Source organism: Corvus cornix, chromosome 5 (assembly GCF_000738735.6).
Source record: "Corvus cornix cornix isolate S_Up_H32 chromosome 5, ASM73873v5, whole genome shotgun sequence".
NCBI lineage: Eukaryota > Metazoa > Chordata > Aves > Passeriformes > Corvidae > Corvus > Corvus cornix.
Window position 1 is genome coordinate 58,391,485 of NC_046335.1, and position 18,048 is coordinate 58,409,532.

The following is an 18,048-nucleotide window of genomic DNA, read 5'->3' on the forward strand; positions in this document are numbered from 1 at the left end:
TGTGCGAGGATAAAGTGCATCAGTGCGGGGACAGCCAGCCTAGGGGGCACTTCCGAGCAGGCGGAGAGCTTCCAAGGGCTGGGAAGCCAGAAACAAAGAGAAGGGAGGACATGAGCGAAGGCGAAGGGAGGGAGCAGGGGATCAGCTGAGTTCAATCCCGGCAGGAAAGCTCTTCCCCTCCGGCACATCCCTAAGAGGCGCCGGGACAAGTTTCCCCCCACTCCTCTCCCCCTTTGGGCAAGAAGACAAAGAATCCAGTGGCCCCATGGGGAAAGGGGGCGAGCAAGGGGGGGATTCGGGGGAGCCGGCGGCGCAGATCCGCTTCTACACCTGGGAGGAGATCCAGAAGCACAACCTGAGGACGGACAAGTGGCTGGTGATAGAGCGAAAGGTTTATAATGTCACCAAGTGGGCAAACAGGCACCCGGGGGGCCAGCGAGTGATCAGCCACTGCGCCGGCGAAGATGCCACGGTAAGGACCGACCCCCGCGGCTCTCCCGGCTCCAGCAGCATCCTCTGACAGCTCCTTCCCTCCCTGAAGGGAGCCAGCTGCCTGCTGTCCCCTGTCCCCATCTCCCCAACACCTGCTGGACACCCGGCTCAGCCCTTCCGCTGCTCCCAGCTCGGTCCAAGTGGATGCAGGTCCCCCCACCCCCCCCACCCCCGGAGCCGTGGTGTCTGGAAGATGGGTTGGTAGGGATTGCTGTGCTTAAATCCTGCTAGTTTGCCTTTGTCTCCTGCTTGTGCCGTGCCTCGAGCCCTGAATTCAGGAGCAAGGCGTCCCAAATCTCCCCTTTTTTCAGTGTGGAGTTTGTGACATGCAGAGTCACGCAGCCAAGCACAGGGAGGGTTAAACAGAGGCCAGGCTGTGTCTCAAAGTTGCTTCTGTGAGGAGGCTTTAAAACAAGGAGCTTTTTTGCTTTTTTTTTTTTTTTTTTTCCCCCGGGAGAAAATTCTCTGGAGAATTTGGTTACAGGTTGCTACAGAAAAGAGAGAGAGAAAAAGAAAAGCAGCAAACCATTTGCTGCTGCTCCAGCTGTTCCTGCGCTGGGTTCAGCCACCTCTCAGGTTTCAGCACCGTAAAAGATAAGAAACCAAACAACAACAACAACAACAAAAAAAACCAACCCTGCCTTGAAAAAGGAACAAATTAGAAATAAATTGTTTGCTGTCTGGAGTTCCCCTCAAAACCACCTTCCTCAGAAGTGCATCCAGAGAGCATGTTCTCCCCTCAGGGCGTGTTCGTGAAATGCAAGCTGCCTCAGAGCTCTTCCCAAAACGTGCAGAGACCAAGCAGGAACAAGCTGTTGGTCTCCCACAGCTCCTGACACCTCAGCAAGGAGGAAGCTCCATGTGCGACAAAATTATTTGGCAGAACCTTCCCTTTCCTTCAACCCCCATTTCCCTGCGTCCCGTGGTTATTTTCCATTCTTTTCCTTTAAGCACTGAGCTGCATTTTGGCCCTTCCGTGCCTTTTCAGTAAATCCTCTGAATGAGTAGCTTTCTCCCTCAAAAAGATGGGCCAGGTTTGTGCTTTTAAGTGCCTAAACACAGAGCTGCTCAAACAGGAGGAGTTTGACTCCTATCCCCAAGAATTTAACTCCCTTATCTCCATTAGCAACCAAAAAGCATCTGCTACTGCAGTTGTCTGGAATCCTTGAAAGGCAGGCTGAAACACAGGTTGGTGCTTCCAGGATTGCTGGTCCTCCTCCCACCTCCCCACCCTACATTGCATCCCACACTCCATGAAGGCATGGCCTTCAAAATGCTCTGAAATTGTTACATCACCCCTCCGAGCACCAAATCAGGATTGGCATCAGTTTTGCAGCTTCCCTGTGGTGAACAACCATTTACAGCCAAAAAAACCTTCTTGTTCAAGGGGAGAAAGACTTGGCCTTGACCCTGTGAGGCTTTAGATTGGATTTTAGGAGGAAAATCTTCCTTGTGAGGGTGGGGAGGCCCTGGCACAGGTTGCCCGGAGAAGCTGTGGCTGCCCCTGGATCCCTGGCAGTGTCCCAGCCAGGCTGGATGGGGTCTGGAGTAACCTGGTCGATGGAAGGTGTCCTTGCCCATGGCAGGGGAGTGGAATGAGATGATGTTTACAGCCCCTTCCAACCCGAACCATTCCATGGTTCTATGATTTTTTTTAAACACAACATCTGAGTCTGGGCCAGCCTGTTCTGGTGTCACCTCACGCACAGAACACGAAGGCAGGGACACTTTCCAGTGTCTGTCCCAGAGGTGCTCAGGGATGTAAAAGAAAATCCTTGTGCTGACGGCTCTAAGCACTTCCAGTGCTCAGGTACAGCTCCTATCTCCATTATACAAAGCTTTTTTCTTTTTTTTTTTCTTCACCAGAAGCAGCTGGAATAATTCCCACATCCCATAAAACACTTCGGTTTATTTGGTCAGTAGATCACAAAGTTGGGAGGTCAAGTGCCAACATCACACAGCATTTCTCAGAGATTATCTTCTTCCTTAAGCTTTTTATCACCTGCAGTACAGAACTGAGGACAATTCCAAAATCCAGGTGCTATCTTATATTTGGGACCTATTAGTATAGGAGCTTCATGAGATACACACAATAAAAATCCAATCCTTCCGTCTCTTGCAGGATCTCCAGGCAGTGAGCACCCAATCAGACCTCCAAAGACTTTTTTATTCCCAGCAGTTAAAATAGTATTGAATGGACATTTTTTAACGCTTCTTATGTGTCACCCTCTCTCGCTTTCCCTTTCTTCCCCTTTTTTTTCACCCAAAACTGCAGAGCCTTGCAGTAGGCACAGTCAGCTATTCACTTCCCCCCTCATTCTGCTTTTCCTTCCTCTTTCACATCTTCTGCAAATCATTCCAGAGGAGGAAAACAGGAACCAGAGTCAACATTTCAGTGACACATTTATGGGTTCAAGTTTCTATTGATTTTGGTGGGCCTTGGGCCCGAGGTCGTTGCCTGGCTCGTTTGAACCCCAGACTTTTGATGGAGGGCAGCTCCCAGAAGGGTCAGCTGGACAGAGGGAGCACTTTTCAATCCACCCTTTCTCTTTAGAGTCAGGAGGGAGATTTTAGTTTGTCCCTACAGTTCTTAGGCAACGGGACAAGGGTGGAAAGGCCAGAGCACGGTGCTCCTGACTCCTGTTTTTAACTATTTTTTTTTTTTCCATACTCTCTCAGCACTTTATGGAACCAATATTTCCAGTTCTCCCAGGTGAATTCCAAGAGCTGACTCCAGTTCTGTGCAGTGAGGAAAGGGCAAGGACAGAGTGAGGGTTTCTGATCTGGGTCAGCTTTCTGGCCCTGCTGCTGTCCTTGGGGTTAAAATTCCAACTGTGCCATGTGAAAGGATCTGGCCAAGATCTCATGAGCATCAGGCACCTGTGGGATACAGGTAGACAAAAATATGTGGAAGGGGAAGGAATAGAGAAAAAGAAGAGTCAGAGAAGCTCATGAATGCCAGGATCAACATGACTCCACAAACAAGGCATTATTCTGAAGAGTCACCACTTTTTCCTCCGCTGTTTTACCGCTGGGATCTCCAGGCCTGGCCAAACCACCCAGGAATATTTTTTGTGTTTGCAGTCACATCCAGCTTCAGTCACCACAGTCACCCCCGCTCTTGACTTGCCTCCACGAGCAGACTTTCCAAGGGTATTTTTATCCTAAGGAAGGATTTGCACAAATTCCCCTCTGCCTACCTTCTAAGGGAATTAACAGGATTTAAGTATTTAGTTGCTTAGAAAGAATTTCTTGAGGTGCCTTTCACCATATGGCTGGATGCCATCCCAGGTCTCACCCTTCCCAGGACAGCAAATTCATCAGGCTTTAGTGGAATTAATGTCCCAAACAGTGATCACAGAGCTGGAGGTCACCTGGCCCCCCTCTTCCACAGGTTCCACAACTGCTGGAGGTGGGTGGGAATGTCACAGTGAATAGGACGCACATCTGACTTCTGGATCTCACACAGTTCCTCCTGTTTCCACTCCAGGATGCATTCCAGGCCTTCCACATCAATCCCACCTTGGTGCAGAAGTTTCTCAAGCCCTTGCTTATCGGAGAACTCGCTCCAGGGGAGCCCAGCCAGGACCGAGACAAAAATGTGAGTTTTTGCTCCTCAGCTGGGGTTCAGGGTGGCTATTCCCACTGGTTTTTCCCTCTTGGGATGTTCTCCAGAGAGGGAGAGTTCTCAGTGACTGAACATCTCCGTGTAGCAGTATTTGCATCCTATCATATGTGTGTGGAAAGGGGGTGACACTTTTGGCCGTACAAACCTTGCCTTTCCCACAGAGCCACCAACAGCCAATTTCTGGCAGCCTGTTCCAGGCACCCAGGCTGGACTGATCCCATCCTGACGGGAAATGGGAACTGAGACATGTGGAATGGGAAATGTGCCCCAGCTCCAGGGTCCCTTCTGCTGCTCCTTTGCTGGTGACCAAGCTCCAAAACACAAGTCTCGCTTCGGTGGCCGTGCTAAGGAGCAGCAGCCACTGCCCATCCCCAGGGCAGCTCTGGATCCCTGCTCATCCATTATTCAGGCCCAGAGCGTGGCACAACTGGCCAGGAAACTCAATCCTGCCCTGTTGTTTGTGGCTGGCCATGATTGTGAGATATCTGTGTCACTCACAATAGAGGGGACAGTGCTGGCCCCCAGTGACCCAGCAATGCTCCTCATGGATGGCTGCACAGGAGCTGGCCCACGGATTGAATGGATGACGGGTGATAGTGGGTGCTCATTATCAGAGCTCTGGAATTAGGCACAATAGCACTGAATTCCCTCTTGCTCCAGCTTCTCTTGGTGCTTGGGAAGCTCATTCAGACAAGAGCCATCAGGTGATGGGACACTCAACAGAGCTTGGATTACTCTCCTGGCTCCAGGTCCAAAAGGTCAGGATGTGGGCTCAGACCAGCCAGGATGCTTATTCCTAGGAATACAGGGCAAAAAGCTGGAATATGAAGCCAGGGTCCTTAGCACGGAGCTCATCCTTCCTCCATCCATCCATCCATCCCGCAACTCATCCAGGCTCACTCCCAAGCCTCACCCTGCTCTTGCCTGTCCCGTTGCAGTCCCAGCTGGTGGAGGATTTCCGGACCCTGCGGAAGACAGCGGAGGACATGAACCTGTTCCAAGCCAGCCCTTTGTTCTTCTCCCTTTACCTGGGCCACATCATTGCCATGGAAGTTTTGGCTTGGCTCATGGTTTCCTACTTTGGGACCGGCTGGATCACAACTCTCATCCTTGCCTGCATCCTTACAACTTGCCAGGTGACAAAGAGGGCTCTTCCTCACACTCCCAACATGCCCTCCATCTCCATTTCTTTCCTGCTTAGCTCTGATTCCCAATAGCTTCCTAACTATCTGATTTCCCCTCATCCCAGGCCCAGGCAGGCTGGCTGCAGCATGATTTTGGACACCTCTCTGTCTTCAAGAAGTCTTCCTGGAACCACATCTTCCACAAGTTTGTCATTGGACACCTGAAGGTAAAGGGAATTATGGAGCCAGGGAATTCTGGGAATCCATCCCTTTGGCTGTGGCCCAGTAGGAAAGGGAGGCTCTCAGCCTTCCCAAAGTGAGCAGAGGCACAAAAAAAGTTGGTGACCATTGTCCATGGAGCAGCCTGGGCTAGTGGAAGGTGTCCCTGCCCATGGCAGGGAGCTGCGACTGGATGAGCTTTAAAGTCCCTTCCAACCCAAACCATTCCAGCATTTTCTGGGAAGACACAGTGACCTGTAACTCACTCAGAGTGTATTTATTCCATGTTCTTTCAATATGGATGATCCTTGGGGATCCCTCTGGAACCAGCAGTCTCATAGCAACCAACAACTCCAGCACGCCCTGCCTGCTGCTCTTTCCAAAGCAAATCCCACTTTGGCCACAACCTGAGTCTCACCACTTTAGTTCTCATAAATGATGGGGTAATCCCACCTTGGGAGCAGCTCCCCATGGATGAAAACTCCTTGTTCTCCTTGCCCAGGGTGCCTCTGCAAACTGGTGGAACCACCGCCACTTCCAGCACCACGCCAAGCCCAACATCTTCAAGAAGGACCCAGATGTGAACATGCTGCACATTTTTGTCCTTGGGGACACACAGCCTGTTGAGGTAAGGAAAAGTGGGGAAAACGTGGAAACCTACTGTCTGAGAGGGCCCTCAGAGAGTGGTTGTGCAAATCCAGGAGTTGGCTCCCATTGTTAGACATGACTTACACAGGCAGGACTTCCAGGAATGCTAGAAAGGAAATGCTTAATCCAGGGATTTCGTCCGGCTACGTTGTCTGACAGGAGTTTGGAGCCAACCCTTGCGCTGAGGAGCAGCACTGACTATTAATTCCCAATCCATTTCCTGTGCTGACCACAGGAGACAGTGTCCTGGGCTAACTCGGGAAAAATAATGCAGATGGGCTTGGAGAGAAAGCAGAAAGCCACTCAAGGCCACTTCATTCTGCTGGCTTGAAGTGCCAGCATGAGGGGGAAATATGGTGTTCCTCAGTATTCCAGCAGGAGCATTTCAAAACTAACCTTCCATTTCCATAGCAAATGTCTTCCAGCATCAAGTGATTTTAATTTTAATTCAATCTGCCCCTCCAGAGCCAAAATATTTACTGCCTGTTTATAAAAACCTATGCAAAGCACTTAAATTGTGGTGGTTTTCACAATGGAACAAGGGTTTCTAGTTTTAAAAGCAAAACCCCAAGAAAATGGACAAGCAGCAAAGACAACACAGGGGAATACAACATTAAAAATGGTTTCTCAGCCAGATTTTGTATTATTGAGAAAGCAGACTTGAAGGAAAACCTAAACATTTGTGGTAACAAGGAAAACTGGACTTCCTCCTCAAAATATCTAATATTAGGCCTGGATCAGTCTATCCTAATATTCTCACACTGGTACAGAATCCTTTTCCAGATGATGCCAAGTGCACAGCCTTGCAGAGCTCAGCCCAGAGGGAATAATGTGCCTGATTTGTCGGTGCTACAAGCCTTCCCTTCCAAAAAATCAGACTTCATCCCTGTCACATTGATATTAGTAAAGATGGAGGTGCTGGCAGTTCTTATCACAGACACAGGGATGGCAGCAGGCGAAGTGCATCAAAATCCCATCAAATAAATAGAGATTATCTGTAAAAATTGAGTTTACACCTAACACAAGGACAAAGTCAGGATATTTAATCACACCAAATCGCTGGTGGGAATTCAGTCAAAACTCCCTGGTCAATAAATTAGGAATTATTGCAGAGAATCTGCTTTTACCTGGGAACATCCCGATCCCAGGCTGAGCTGTGTCCTTGTGTCCTGCAGTACGGCAAGAAGAAGCTGAAGTACCTGCCTTACAATCACCAGCACGAGTACTTCTTCCTCAGTGAGTATCCACCCTCCTCTCTTCCCTTTTCCTGGAATGCCACTTGTCCTTTCCAGCCCTCACTGTGTGAGCAGAGCAACTCCTCAAATCCCAGCTCATCCCACCCTTCCTCAGGACCCTGTGCAGCTCCCAAAATCAGCTCAGGGATGTCCAAACACCTGGAACATTGCCCTGTAGAGCAAGGGAATGTAAAAGAGCTGAGGCTGGGAATGACCTCCATGTGAGAGGCTCCATGGAAAAACTGCATGTTCCCAGTTCCATGGAAGCAGTCCCTCATGCCACACACCTTCCCACCCCTCTGATGGCCAAACCATTTCCCTTTGCCTTGCAGTCTTCCCGCCTCTGCTCATCCCTGTGTATTTCCAAATCCAAATCATCTCGACCATGATCAGGCGCAGGTTCTGGGCGGTGAGTGAAACATTCCCTCCATCCTTATGGGGTCTGGCAGGAAACTGGAGCAGAGAGGGAGGCCAGGGGCCCAGCAGGAATTACCCACTGTTCCCAACATCCCCAGCAAGGACACGTTACCCAAGATGGGCGAAGTGATGCCTGGTGTTTTCTCTCTCCCCCCAGGACCTGGCCTGGGCCATCAGCTACTACCTGCGCTACTTCCTCACCTACATCCCGTTCTATGGCATCCTGGGATCCCTGGGTCTCCTCACGTTTGTCAGGTAGGGGCTCAAGGGCATCCCTGCTGCTCTGCCATCCCTCCAGTGCTGTTTGAGCCTGGCCTCAGCTCTGCTGTGTCCCACTGCTTCACTTCCCTCTCAGGAATTCTGGCTTCCCTCCCAATTCTAGTTCCTCTGGCACTCAACATCTTCTCCTACCTGCATCTCCCCCTGCCCCACCATGGTCCAGCCAGGATTCTCCTCCCTTTCCTCATTCCCTGTTCCCACACACTGCTGATCCCACTTTGGTCATGGCTGGACCCTCCCAGAGTGTCTCATCCCACCCTCTTCCCAGCTGACTGTGGAGGTAATCCTGTGCAAGCTCCAAGTCTGAAATCAAGCTGGAAAACTTAGCACAACCAGCCCATTATTCCCAAAATTTTTGATGAAACTGAAAGTGCAAGAAAAAAAGCAAAATTGCAAAATCAGATCATCTGCTCTTTCAGAAAACAAGCCTGGAATGAGGATGATTCCAGGCAATTCCTTGTCAACATCCATCCAAGTCTCTTCTGCTCCCTGCAAACCCCACCTGATGTCCCCACATCTGGCAGAAATTGTCACAATTTTTCCTGGCTTTGCAGGTTTCTGGAGAGCCACTGGTTCGTGTGGGTCACCCAGATGAATCACATTCCAATGGAAATTGATTCCGAGAAGCACAGAGACTGGCTGAGCTCCCAGGTAACTGGGAGGGGAGAAAAAAACACCCCTGACTCACCCCAAAATGGGATTTACTCAGAGAGTGTGAGGGTTACCACCACCCCTTATTAGGATAGAGTGTCTTGTCCATGACTTCTCCTATAAAGATGTTCTTCCCAGAGCCAGCAATGCTGGGCAAAGACATGGAGTTCCAAAGTTCTGCAATTACTTTGACAATTAAAAAGGTTACCTGCTCCTGGAGGCAAGTTGAGAGAGGGAATGACTGGTGACTGATGCTGGATGTGACTGCAAATCCAGAAAAATATTCGTGGGTGTTTTGGCCAGGCCTGTAGATTCCACAGGAAGACAGCTGAGGAAAAAGTGGTGACTCTTCATTTTGGAAGCTGCCTTTGTCCTTTTGTTCTGGAAGATGAGTGACTGTGTGCTCCCTTTCCTTTTCTTTATTCTAGAACCATACTCCTGATATTTTGGCAGTTCTGTCTCCCTGCAAATCCAAATAAGATGTCTGAGGGAGGAACCCAATAAAAAATTTGGTTGCATTTTAAGAATTTTAAGAAAAAACATCTAATTTTATGAAAACTAATAGCAAGAATACCTAAGAAATATTGTCAGAATATCACACTTAAGGCAAACTGGGCAATAACTACATGGGGATGGGGAAGCTTTGTGTCCATGCATTTTCCTCCCATTTTCCACCTTGGTACTGCTGCCAACCCTCTGATCTCCAATGGGAGAGGCTGAGATTTAGGAATCTGGGCTTGGGCTACATCACTTCACCACCAGTGCAAGTTTGATTACCTGAGGCCCTGAGGGAGGATTAAAGCTCCCCTTGCTGCACCCAGCAGGCCCAGCACGGCAGGCTCTGCACTCCCAGAGCTCAGGAAGAGCAATTTCACCCTGATTTTGGGACGAGCCAAATCCTCACAGTTTTCTCTCTCCTGGCAGATGGCAGCGACCTGCAACATTGAGCAGTCCTTTTTCAATGACTGGTTCACCGGGCACCTGAACTTCCAGATCGAGCACCAGTGAGTACGGAGCCGGCATTGTGAGGGCACTGCCAGCTTGTCACAGCCCCGGGGACGGAATTAGGAGGTGGGGCAGGATCATATGCCAAGGAAAAAGAGTTCCAGACTACACAGCAGTGAAAGTTGTGGCTGCCCCATCCCTGGAAGTGCTCCAGGCCACGTTGGATGGGGCTTGGAGCAACCTGGGATAGTGGAAGGTGTTCCTGCCCGTGGTGGGGTGGGAACTGAATGAGCTTTAAGATCCCTTCTCACCCAAACCATTCCATGGTAGTCTGCTTCTATTACAGCCACGACATTTTTCTCTCTTGCTGCAAAGCTTTCACTCTCACAGCCTTAATTTAGGGTTTAATTAGGAGTCGTCATTATGCATCTACCATTACAAAGGCTGTGGGCTCATATGCCAAGCATCCACCTCAGAAAACTCCCCTCCCCTAAAGCATTCCAGTGTTTTATAGAGTGTGGGACTGTGTAGGATGCTGGGTACCAGATTCCAGAAAAAATATGGAAACCAGGGCCATATGGACAGTCTGTTGCCCATGGCAACAGCAAACATAGAAGAAAAGGTTTTTAGGGTGAGGCTGCATGGTTTGGGAGCCAGCTTAGGAAATCTCCATGAAAAACATAGGGAAAGGTCCCCCAAGATCCTTCTTTACCTGCTTCCAGAGGTGGAAAAGCAGGTCACTGGGAATTCAGTTCAGCAAGAAACAATTATTCCCAGAGGAAATGGGCGGCCATCTCTGAGGCTGTTCCCTCACTCCTGCTGCCCTCTCATTGCACACTCGTGTCCCTTCTTGCACGAACTGGCTTTCAGCGTGTCCTGAGCATGGCTTTGCTTTGAGGCATGGCAGGAAAATCAGTTTTCACCTCCTCCTTGAGACAGAGGAGCGTAAAGCAGGGATGTCTCTGTGCCTCTCTTCCTTTGTCTGTACAGCTTGAGGAGGCACCAACACCAAGCCCCTGAGGATGCAAACAGAGATGCCCATCCCTTGGTGCTTGTCTCGTGAGCTTTCTCAGCTTTGTTTTCTCTCTCTCCTCTCCAGCCTGTTTCCAACAATGCCACGGCATAACTTCTGGAAGGTGAAGCCTTTGGTGAAGTCATTATGTGCCAAGTACGGAGTCCCGTATGAGGAGAAGCCCCTTGGGAAAGCATTTGTAGACATCGTTGGGTAAGGCCCTCCTGATCCCCCCTGCAGCTCATTTTTCCAGGGACACCCAATATTTTCTAGCACAGAGGATCCAGGACTCAACAGACCCTTCAGAAATTTGTGCTGTTGCTTGCTGTCAAAGTACCAAACACTTAACCTTCAGATGGGTACAAACCTGATCACAGCATCTGGGGATATGGTGGCTCAGCAGTGCTGGGGTGGATCTTAGAGGCCTTTTCCAACCTTAATGATTCTGATTTTTATACCACCCTGTTCTGACAGCTGGTGGCTCCTGCTGCAAAGTGAGACGAATCAAAAGGAAAGGTCAGGTTACAGCCTCTGCTGTGTCCCCTGAGAGCCCTGCCAGCAGCAACAGGCAATTCCCTGCAGGCAGAGCTGGAGACGAGTCTAACGGCCCTTGCCAGCAGCCTCGGTGTTAATGTTGCTGTCTCAGTTACTCCGAGGGGAATAATTCATGGCAGGGAACATGAGAAAGCTCTGCAGTCCAGGCACCTCCTGCACAAACCACTCTGAGCACAGGCAGATTGAAGAGGGGTGGCCACAAAGGGTGGGAGAGCTGAAAACTGGTTCCAAACCTGCTTTTGTCCTCAAATCCAGTTAGGACAGGGCCATGCAGCACCAAGGCACAGTGGGGTGAAGCCTGGAGGCTCCCAAGAGGACTTGCAGCCCCTTCCAGTGCCTAAAAGGGCTCCAAAGGAGCTGGTGAGGGACTTTGGACAAGGGCCTGGAGTGACAGGACAAAGGGGAATGGCTTCACACTGCCAGAGGGTGGGTTCTGTGAGTGTGAGCCTATGATTGATATTAAAATTCAGCAATAGGCTCCATTGCAGGAAAAAACACGACAGCAGCAAGATTCCCAAACTTCTCCTCCTTTTCTTCCCATAGGTCCCTAAAGAAATCTGGAGATCTCTGGCTGGATGCTTATCTCCATAAGTGATCATGAATCTTTCTGGGGAGGTGTGAGTGACCGGGAGGGATGGGGGGGCATGGGGAGGGGGGATCACACTTGTGTCTTTTACTCTCAGATCTCAGTCTAAATCCATGGTTGGAGGGGAGAGAAAAAGAGTTTCCTCTCTTGTCAGCTGCTTCTGGCGCAGGCCCAGGCAACCTGTTTAATCCAGGCAGATTTAAAATGTGCTCCAGAGGGTGGAAAGCGAGGCCAGCATCGCAGGGAACGGAAGGTTGGGTGAGGATGATGAGGAATGTTTAAAAAAGGGATATTAATATCTGACTTTGACCTTCTTTTCACAAGATTCGTCCTCGTTCTGCCTAAACCACACAAACCCCGATTCGCACCTAAGGGTTTTTTGAGGCCTCAGTGAGTGTTTGCAATCCAAGGACACCACAGCCAACTCATGCCTCTTTCCCATGTTTGTGTGAAAGAGGAATCACATCCCACGGGACTGGCAGCTGCTGGGCTGTGCTTCCAGCCCTGTCCAGAACCCAGCTCCCTCCTTTCCCTGCCTCCTTCCCTTCTCTAACCATAGCATCCCTTTAGTCCAAGCTGTGACTCTGGCCCTGCACAGCTAACCCCTAACCACGGCAGGGCTAACATAGCCGTGTTTGTAGGATCAGCCCCTATTCCCAGGGGTCTGTAGAAGATTTCTGGGTTTAAACAGCAAAATGTCTCCTTTAGAAGAGGGTCTGTTTTCTTTTTAATGAGCAGCAGGTCTGGCACGGGCGATTGGTCAGCAAACCACCCAAAAGACCAAAACAATCACACAAGCAAAACGCGCTAATTGCTCCTCAGTGCTGCGGGAGAACCACAAATGGCCTTTTCACCACCCTGCCCGGCAGAAGCCCAGGGTTCTGCCTGTCTGCACACGCCTGGCAGGCACCGAGCCTCTCCCCACCTGCCCGAGGCCAGGAGCCATGGCACCGTTCACCCTTCCCTTGGGAACAATCGCAGGAGGAAAGGAGTTCTCCCTGCAGAAGGAGGAGCTGCCCAAACAGTCTGGAATCAGGACTGCCCAGGCTCTGCTGCTGATGTGACACCTTTGGAGAACCCTCGTACAAGTTGTTTAAAACTCAATTTTCTGCCCAGCACCTAATTACCAAAACCCACTAATGGCTTACCGGGAGATATGGCTGAACAGCTTCCAGGTGCTTCTGGAACAGGCAACCTGACCCCAAATAAATCCAGGGGTCCAGGTTCAGCTGCAACACAGCAGAAGAGATGTTTGATTTAGGACAAAGGGCCGTGGTTCCAAAAGCAGCCTCCAGCTCCAGCATCCACCTCGGTGCTCCCTAGAAACACCAGGAGGGAGATGCTGGTTACTTCACACGCCTCATTACTTCCCTCACCTCTGAAACTGGATCTTCTCTGTCAAATCCCTGAATCCTAACAGCATCCCATAGAATCAGCAAGGTGCTTCATCATGAACAGAGGTGACTCCGGGACTGTGGCCAGCATTAAAAAAAATAAATGTATTCCCTCCCCGGCTTCTTTGGAGAATAAAATGAGATTTTATCTTTGCTTACAGATGGGGAATTCAGCATCTTGCAACTTCAGCAAGCCAGTGATACTGAGGGTTTGTAAAGGGCTTGTGCTGGGGGTTTTGCCCACCCAAGTACCACCAGGAATGTTTAGGGTGAAAAGCTACACAAATAACATCCTTCTGGATGCTGTGATTTCCGTGGCAGGTAGTAAGGAGCTAGCCTGGGATTTGGCTAACCTCATCAGGACTGCCTTAATTTGTGCATCCCTTTCTGACTCCTTGAATGTACCTCACTGAGCTCCAGCAACTGGAGCTTGCATCAGCACTGCAAGCTTTTAAATCTCCAGCTTATTCTTCTGACAGCCCTTGGTTTTTTTGTCTTATTTCCAGAGCAAATATGTTCCTCCTTAGCCCTGTCCTCCTGTTCTCACTTTTCTTCTTAGGAAACTGTTTGGGTTCATCTTGGGAAAGATCAGCTCTTAGGTAAATGGGCATTTTTTTCCCCACCAAAACTCATTATTTTTTCAGGCAAACCGTCTCTGGCTCATACATTTTCTTCCTCTCCCTCCAAAAAATCCCAGCTTTCTGTCTTGGAATTTGAGCTGTTTCCTACGTGCCTTGATTCTTTGTTGATACCCCATCCCTGGAGGTGTTCCAGGCCAGGCTGGATGAGATTTCAAGCAACCTGATCTAGGGAAGGTGTCCCTGTCCATGGCAGGAAGGTGGAATTGGATGATCTTTATTGTCCCTTCCAACCCAAACCATCCCAGGATTCTTTAAGCTCTCCACCCTTTAACAAGAGCAGGTCAAACAGATCCCTGACAAAGAGCCCTGGAAGTCTGGATCAACCTGCTTTGTTATCATTGTTCTCCAAGTAGAATTAGGTTTATCTGGAGATATTCCAGAAGTTTCAGTAAAGCTGGAAATGTGGACAGATATAAACTTCCCACGAGCTTCCTTGGCTTTGTCTCCAACAAGGCAGCAATGAGTGAGGCACGAGCAGGTTAAAGTTTGCCATCAAAATGACTGAAACACAGAATTTTCAGCACAGCTTTGCCCAGCTTTCTGAGAACTCTTAACTAACCAGCTTCTCTGAAAATAATGAGGTGAAATCTTGTCCACTTTCTCTCTCGATAAAGGTCACTCATTTGCATTGTAATGAGACACAAACATGAAAAAAAAGAAAAAACATAACCAGTAAGAGATGCTGGGAGCCTGCCAGGGTTTATTGAACCCAGCTACACCACATGGCGATGGGGAGCTGGAAACAGAGCTGGTTTCAGGGCAGAGAATCAAACAACAGCCAGGGAAGGACTGGATTTGTTCTCCTCACTCACTGTGTGGGAGTGGAATAGGAGCTGGAGGACCAGGATGGTCGAGGATGGCAGAGAAAAGCACAAACTGCAGCAAAGGGAAGCCTCTGGGGGTGTTTTGGGAGGAGAAGGAGAAATGGGAGAAGTTTGGGAAGGTTGGGGGTTGGGGAGGGATGCATGAGAGGGGGAGAAAAAATACTGAGGGGTGAAGGAGAAGAAATTTGGAATTGTGATCTCCCAGCATGGCTGGAATCTGCCTGGAGGACTGTGCTGGAGACACAGGGCAGGACAGGGCAGAGCTGGGGCTCAGAGGGGGTGGCAGGGACTGGTGACATCCACAGGTGCCTCGGAATGAGCTGGATCTCACACTGAGCCCCTGCTCCGGCAGCTCTGGGAGCAGGGACTCACTGCCCCCAGTTTCCAGGGAGAGGCACAGTGGGAATCAGGGGACTTTCCTTGGAGATTTCCCTCCAAGCATGGATCTGAGAAGCCCAAATCCCAACTGCTCACTGAGATAGGGCTTGGGAGGCTTGTCAGGACCCATCTCCAGGCACCATCATTCCCTGCTGCAGGGGCTGAGCTCCCTGGCTGGATTTGAAGTCTTTATTAGGGCAAAGACATCCTTTTCCTTTGTAGATGCTTTCCTAAGAAAGCCTTCCTAACAAAGCCCTAACATTCCCGATGTTAAAGCAGCAAACCCACATTCCTTATAGGACAGCTCCTGCTTTGTTTCATTCTTTATAAAAGGAAATGAATATTCCAGTAACTCGAAAAGAACCCTTTTTTTTTTTTCTTGTGTATTCTACCACTCAATAAAATCATAACTATTTGTTGACCATATAAATGCTTTATGTGGGGTTTTTTCCAGAGTCACTGGTGCTCAGGAACTTTGTTCCCTCTTGGAGTGCCTTCTGCCACACAAACCCATGAGCAGGTGGCACGGAGATGCCAACTAAGCAAGTTGGGACATTTCTAGGGTGGGAATTTCACCATCCGGGTTTTGCTCCGAGATCAAAAACATGTTCAAATGCAGAATTGTAAAGGGTCAGGGTAGGATTTGATATAAAGGGCGAGTCAAGCTCCAATTTCACATTTAGCCTCCTAACTGCTGTTTTTAGCAGTTCAACATCAGATCCCAAGCCAAGAACACTGTGGAAGGAGACTAAAAAAGGATCCGGGATCAGACTTGCTGATTATGGCTTCCCTTGGTTTTCCTGGGGTTTTTTATGGAGGAGCTGTTAGCCAGTAAGTGTGGAAAGTCCTTTTTCCACTTCATGTGGTGAAATTAGTGGAATTACTTTGATACCAGTGACTTTAATAGCACAAATGGGTTTCTTTATCAGCCTTCACAAGCTCAGGATGATCAATGGAGCTGCTTCCCCTTATCCTGGGAACAAGCACCAAAGGAAAGGAGATTTTCCTGCCAAAGATTTGCCTGGCTGCTCAAACTCAGCCTCCAGACTGTCTGGGGAGGCAGCTGAGAACAAAATTGTTGTGAAAACTTCATAGAAGCATTTTACAGTTTTCCAGATGCCCATTTGTGGCTCATCCCAGGGTGTGCTGAGCACCTTGCAGCAGCTTTCCCAACCCACAGCTCCATCCGATGCTTTGGTGGGTTTGGAGTTGACATCAGCAGTGGGTTTTAGGTCAAAACTGTCTCGAGGTCAGCCCAGAGGCTTTAACAGAGCTGGTTCTGCCAAATGAACCCATTGAAACCCGTCTCATCAGGTGGAGGGGCAGACAAAGGAAGCTCACAGGCTGTCCCGGGTCAGGAGACAAAGCAATGGCCAGATTACCCTTATCTGTCCCCTAAAACCAACACTGCAGCTTGCCAGAGTCCACAGGAATTGCTCCATAGGCAAACTCATCCTGCCCAGACAGCAGGTGCCACGAGGTGTCACAGAACCCAAAGCAGAGAATGACCCCATTTTGGGGGCTTTCATTTCATCCCAGAATAAACAGGCTCCCCTAACACAAACACAGGGGGCTCTTACACAAAAATTAACCACTACAAATCACTATCTTCATCCATAAACAGCATTGCTTTAAAAAAAATCATCATGGTTTACTTACTCTGCAGGGGCCCAGTTCTAGAGGTCTCAGGAAACTGCTTCACAACATAATTTGTGTGTGGCATCAGTGTGGGGAAAAACAGGTTCGTGGTGTTCAGATGTGCAGTTTTTACCCCCTCCAAGCTGGCCTCGAACACTTTACAGGGATGGGGCAGCCACATTTGTGAGCTCCCTTCTTGCAACAGGTTTTTTAAACTCTGTTTAAAAAGTAAAAAGTCAACATCAAGTTTAGCCTCTGGAAAAAACCTCAGTTTTTATCCACTATTTGTGCTGGGTTATATCATGTTATCATATATATTTTATTGAAAAATTAGTCTGAATTCCTCAAATAGCACATAGAAACACTTCCATACTGAGCCCTCCCTACACCATCCCTCTGCCCTGGGGATTCTACAGAACAGGGCATTGTTGGAGCTGCTGTAAGGTGAATATTCCATTCACATTTCCAGCCACACACTCAACATCCATTTGGAAACAGTGTTGTAAAGAGTATGAAGGGAATAATCCAGAATTCCAGAGTGAGCCAGAAGGTGAATCATTCCCCCACAGCAGAACATAAAATAGAATAAAATAAATACAAATTACATAAATGAATAATAATAAAAAATGAAAATAAAGGTGTTGTCTATCCCCTAGAGAGGCTGGAGGGTGCAAATGTAAGTTCCAGTGGGGTGAATGATGATGTTTTCTAAAACATCCTGTGTCAGAGCTTTTCCACCTTCTGCCAGCCACTGAGGTTTGAAGGCCAAGTCCAGGCTGCTCAGGTCAAGAGAGGCTCAGTGGGAATTCGAGAAAGGAGTGGGAAAAGGCCAAGGAGAAGGATCATCACCTGGAAGCACCACCTTTGCCCGCAGCATCCTCCTGAGCACAGTTAGGTAACTCCCCAACTTCTTGGCCAGGTGCTGGCTGTGGGGATGACAGTGAGAATATTAATCACACTAATTGCCTGTGATTGCACCCATCCTCCTTGGAATGGGTGTGGCTGGTTCACTTGCCTGATTAATTTAATTGGCCTCAATTAGCCTGGCCTTCATAAAAAAAACAGCTGCTGCTTAATAAGATACAGGAGCCATACTGCACTTTCCCTGTGTGTTTTGTTCCCTTTTTGCTTACAGATGCCTGACAAAACCTGGAAATTTGGGTTCTGAGCTGAAGATGCTGTTGGTTGCTCAGCTGGAGCCAGTTCCTGGCCCAGGATCTCCAGGTAAATCACTCAGAGTTGAAATTATCACCCTTTGCAAGTCCACACACCTTCAGGCCACGCTCACAACCCCAAATGGAGCGGAGCAGCACAGCCCGTGCTTCACCATCACCCTGGGGAGGGGGAAATAAAGCATGAGTGGAAATCAAAGCGCTGCTGCC

General features: G+C 49.2%; 1 protein-coding gene and 1 long non-coding RNA gene across 3 annotated transcripts; one reads left to right on the forward strand and one right to left on the reverse strand.

The window, feature by feature from the left end:
• On the forward strand, positions 1-18,037 carry FADS2 (fatty acid desaturase 2). 2 transcript variants are annotated; one of them, XM_039552077.1, is made up of 13 exons: positions 1-472; positions 3,983-4,093; positions 5,059-5,256; positions 5,370-5,471; positions 5,966-6,091; positions 7,287-7,347; positions 7,679-7,755; positions 7,921-8,018; positions 8,597-8,693; positions 9,618-9,697; positions 10,738-10,863; positions 11,749-11,822; positions 17,802-18,037. In XM_039552077.1, the coding sequence occupies exons 1-12, from the start codon at positions 266-268 to the stop codon at positions 11,798-11,800; spliced, it is 1,335 nt and encodes a 444-aa protein (XP_039408011.1). In that variant the 5' UTR covers positions 1-265; the 3' UTR covers positions 11,801-11,822; positions 17,802-18,037. The 2 variants fall into 2 exon arrangements, with proteins under 2 accessions (XP_039408011.1, XP_039408010.1); XM_039552076.1 differs by lacking the exon at positions 17,802-18,037 and adding an exon at positions 12,530-13,345.
• LOC120410017 lies at positions 2,382-12,531 on the reverse strand. Its single transcript, XR_005601926.1, has 2 exons — positions 11,018-12,531; positions 2,382-9,156 (listed from the first exon to the last, which is right to left on the reverse strand). It is a non-coding gene; the product is annotated as an uncharacterized LOC120410017 (long non-coding RNA).
• Positions 18,038-18,048: the final 11 nt, after the last annotated feature.

Coding starts and splice junctions, on each gene's coding strand:
- FADS2 (XM_039552077.1), top strand. CDS start 266: ATGGGGAAAGGGGGCGAGCAAGGGGGGGATTCGGGGGAGCCGGCGGCG. Junction 5,257..5,369: donor GCATCCTTACAACTTGCCAG/GTGACAAAGAGG, acceptor CCCTCATCCCAG/GCCCAGGCAGGCTGGCTGCA. Junction 6,092..7,286: donor GGGACACACAGCCTGTTGAG/GTAAGGAAAAGT, acceptor TGTGTCCTGCAG/TACGGCAAGAAGAAGCTGAA.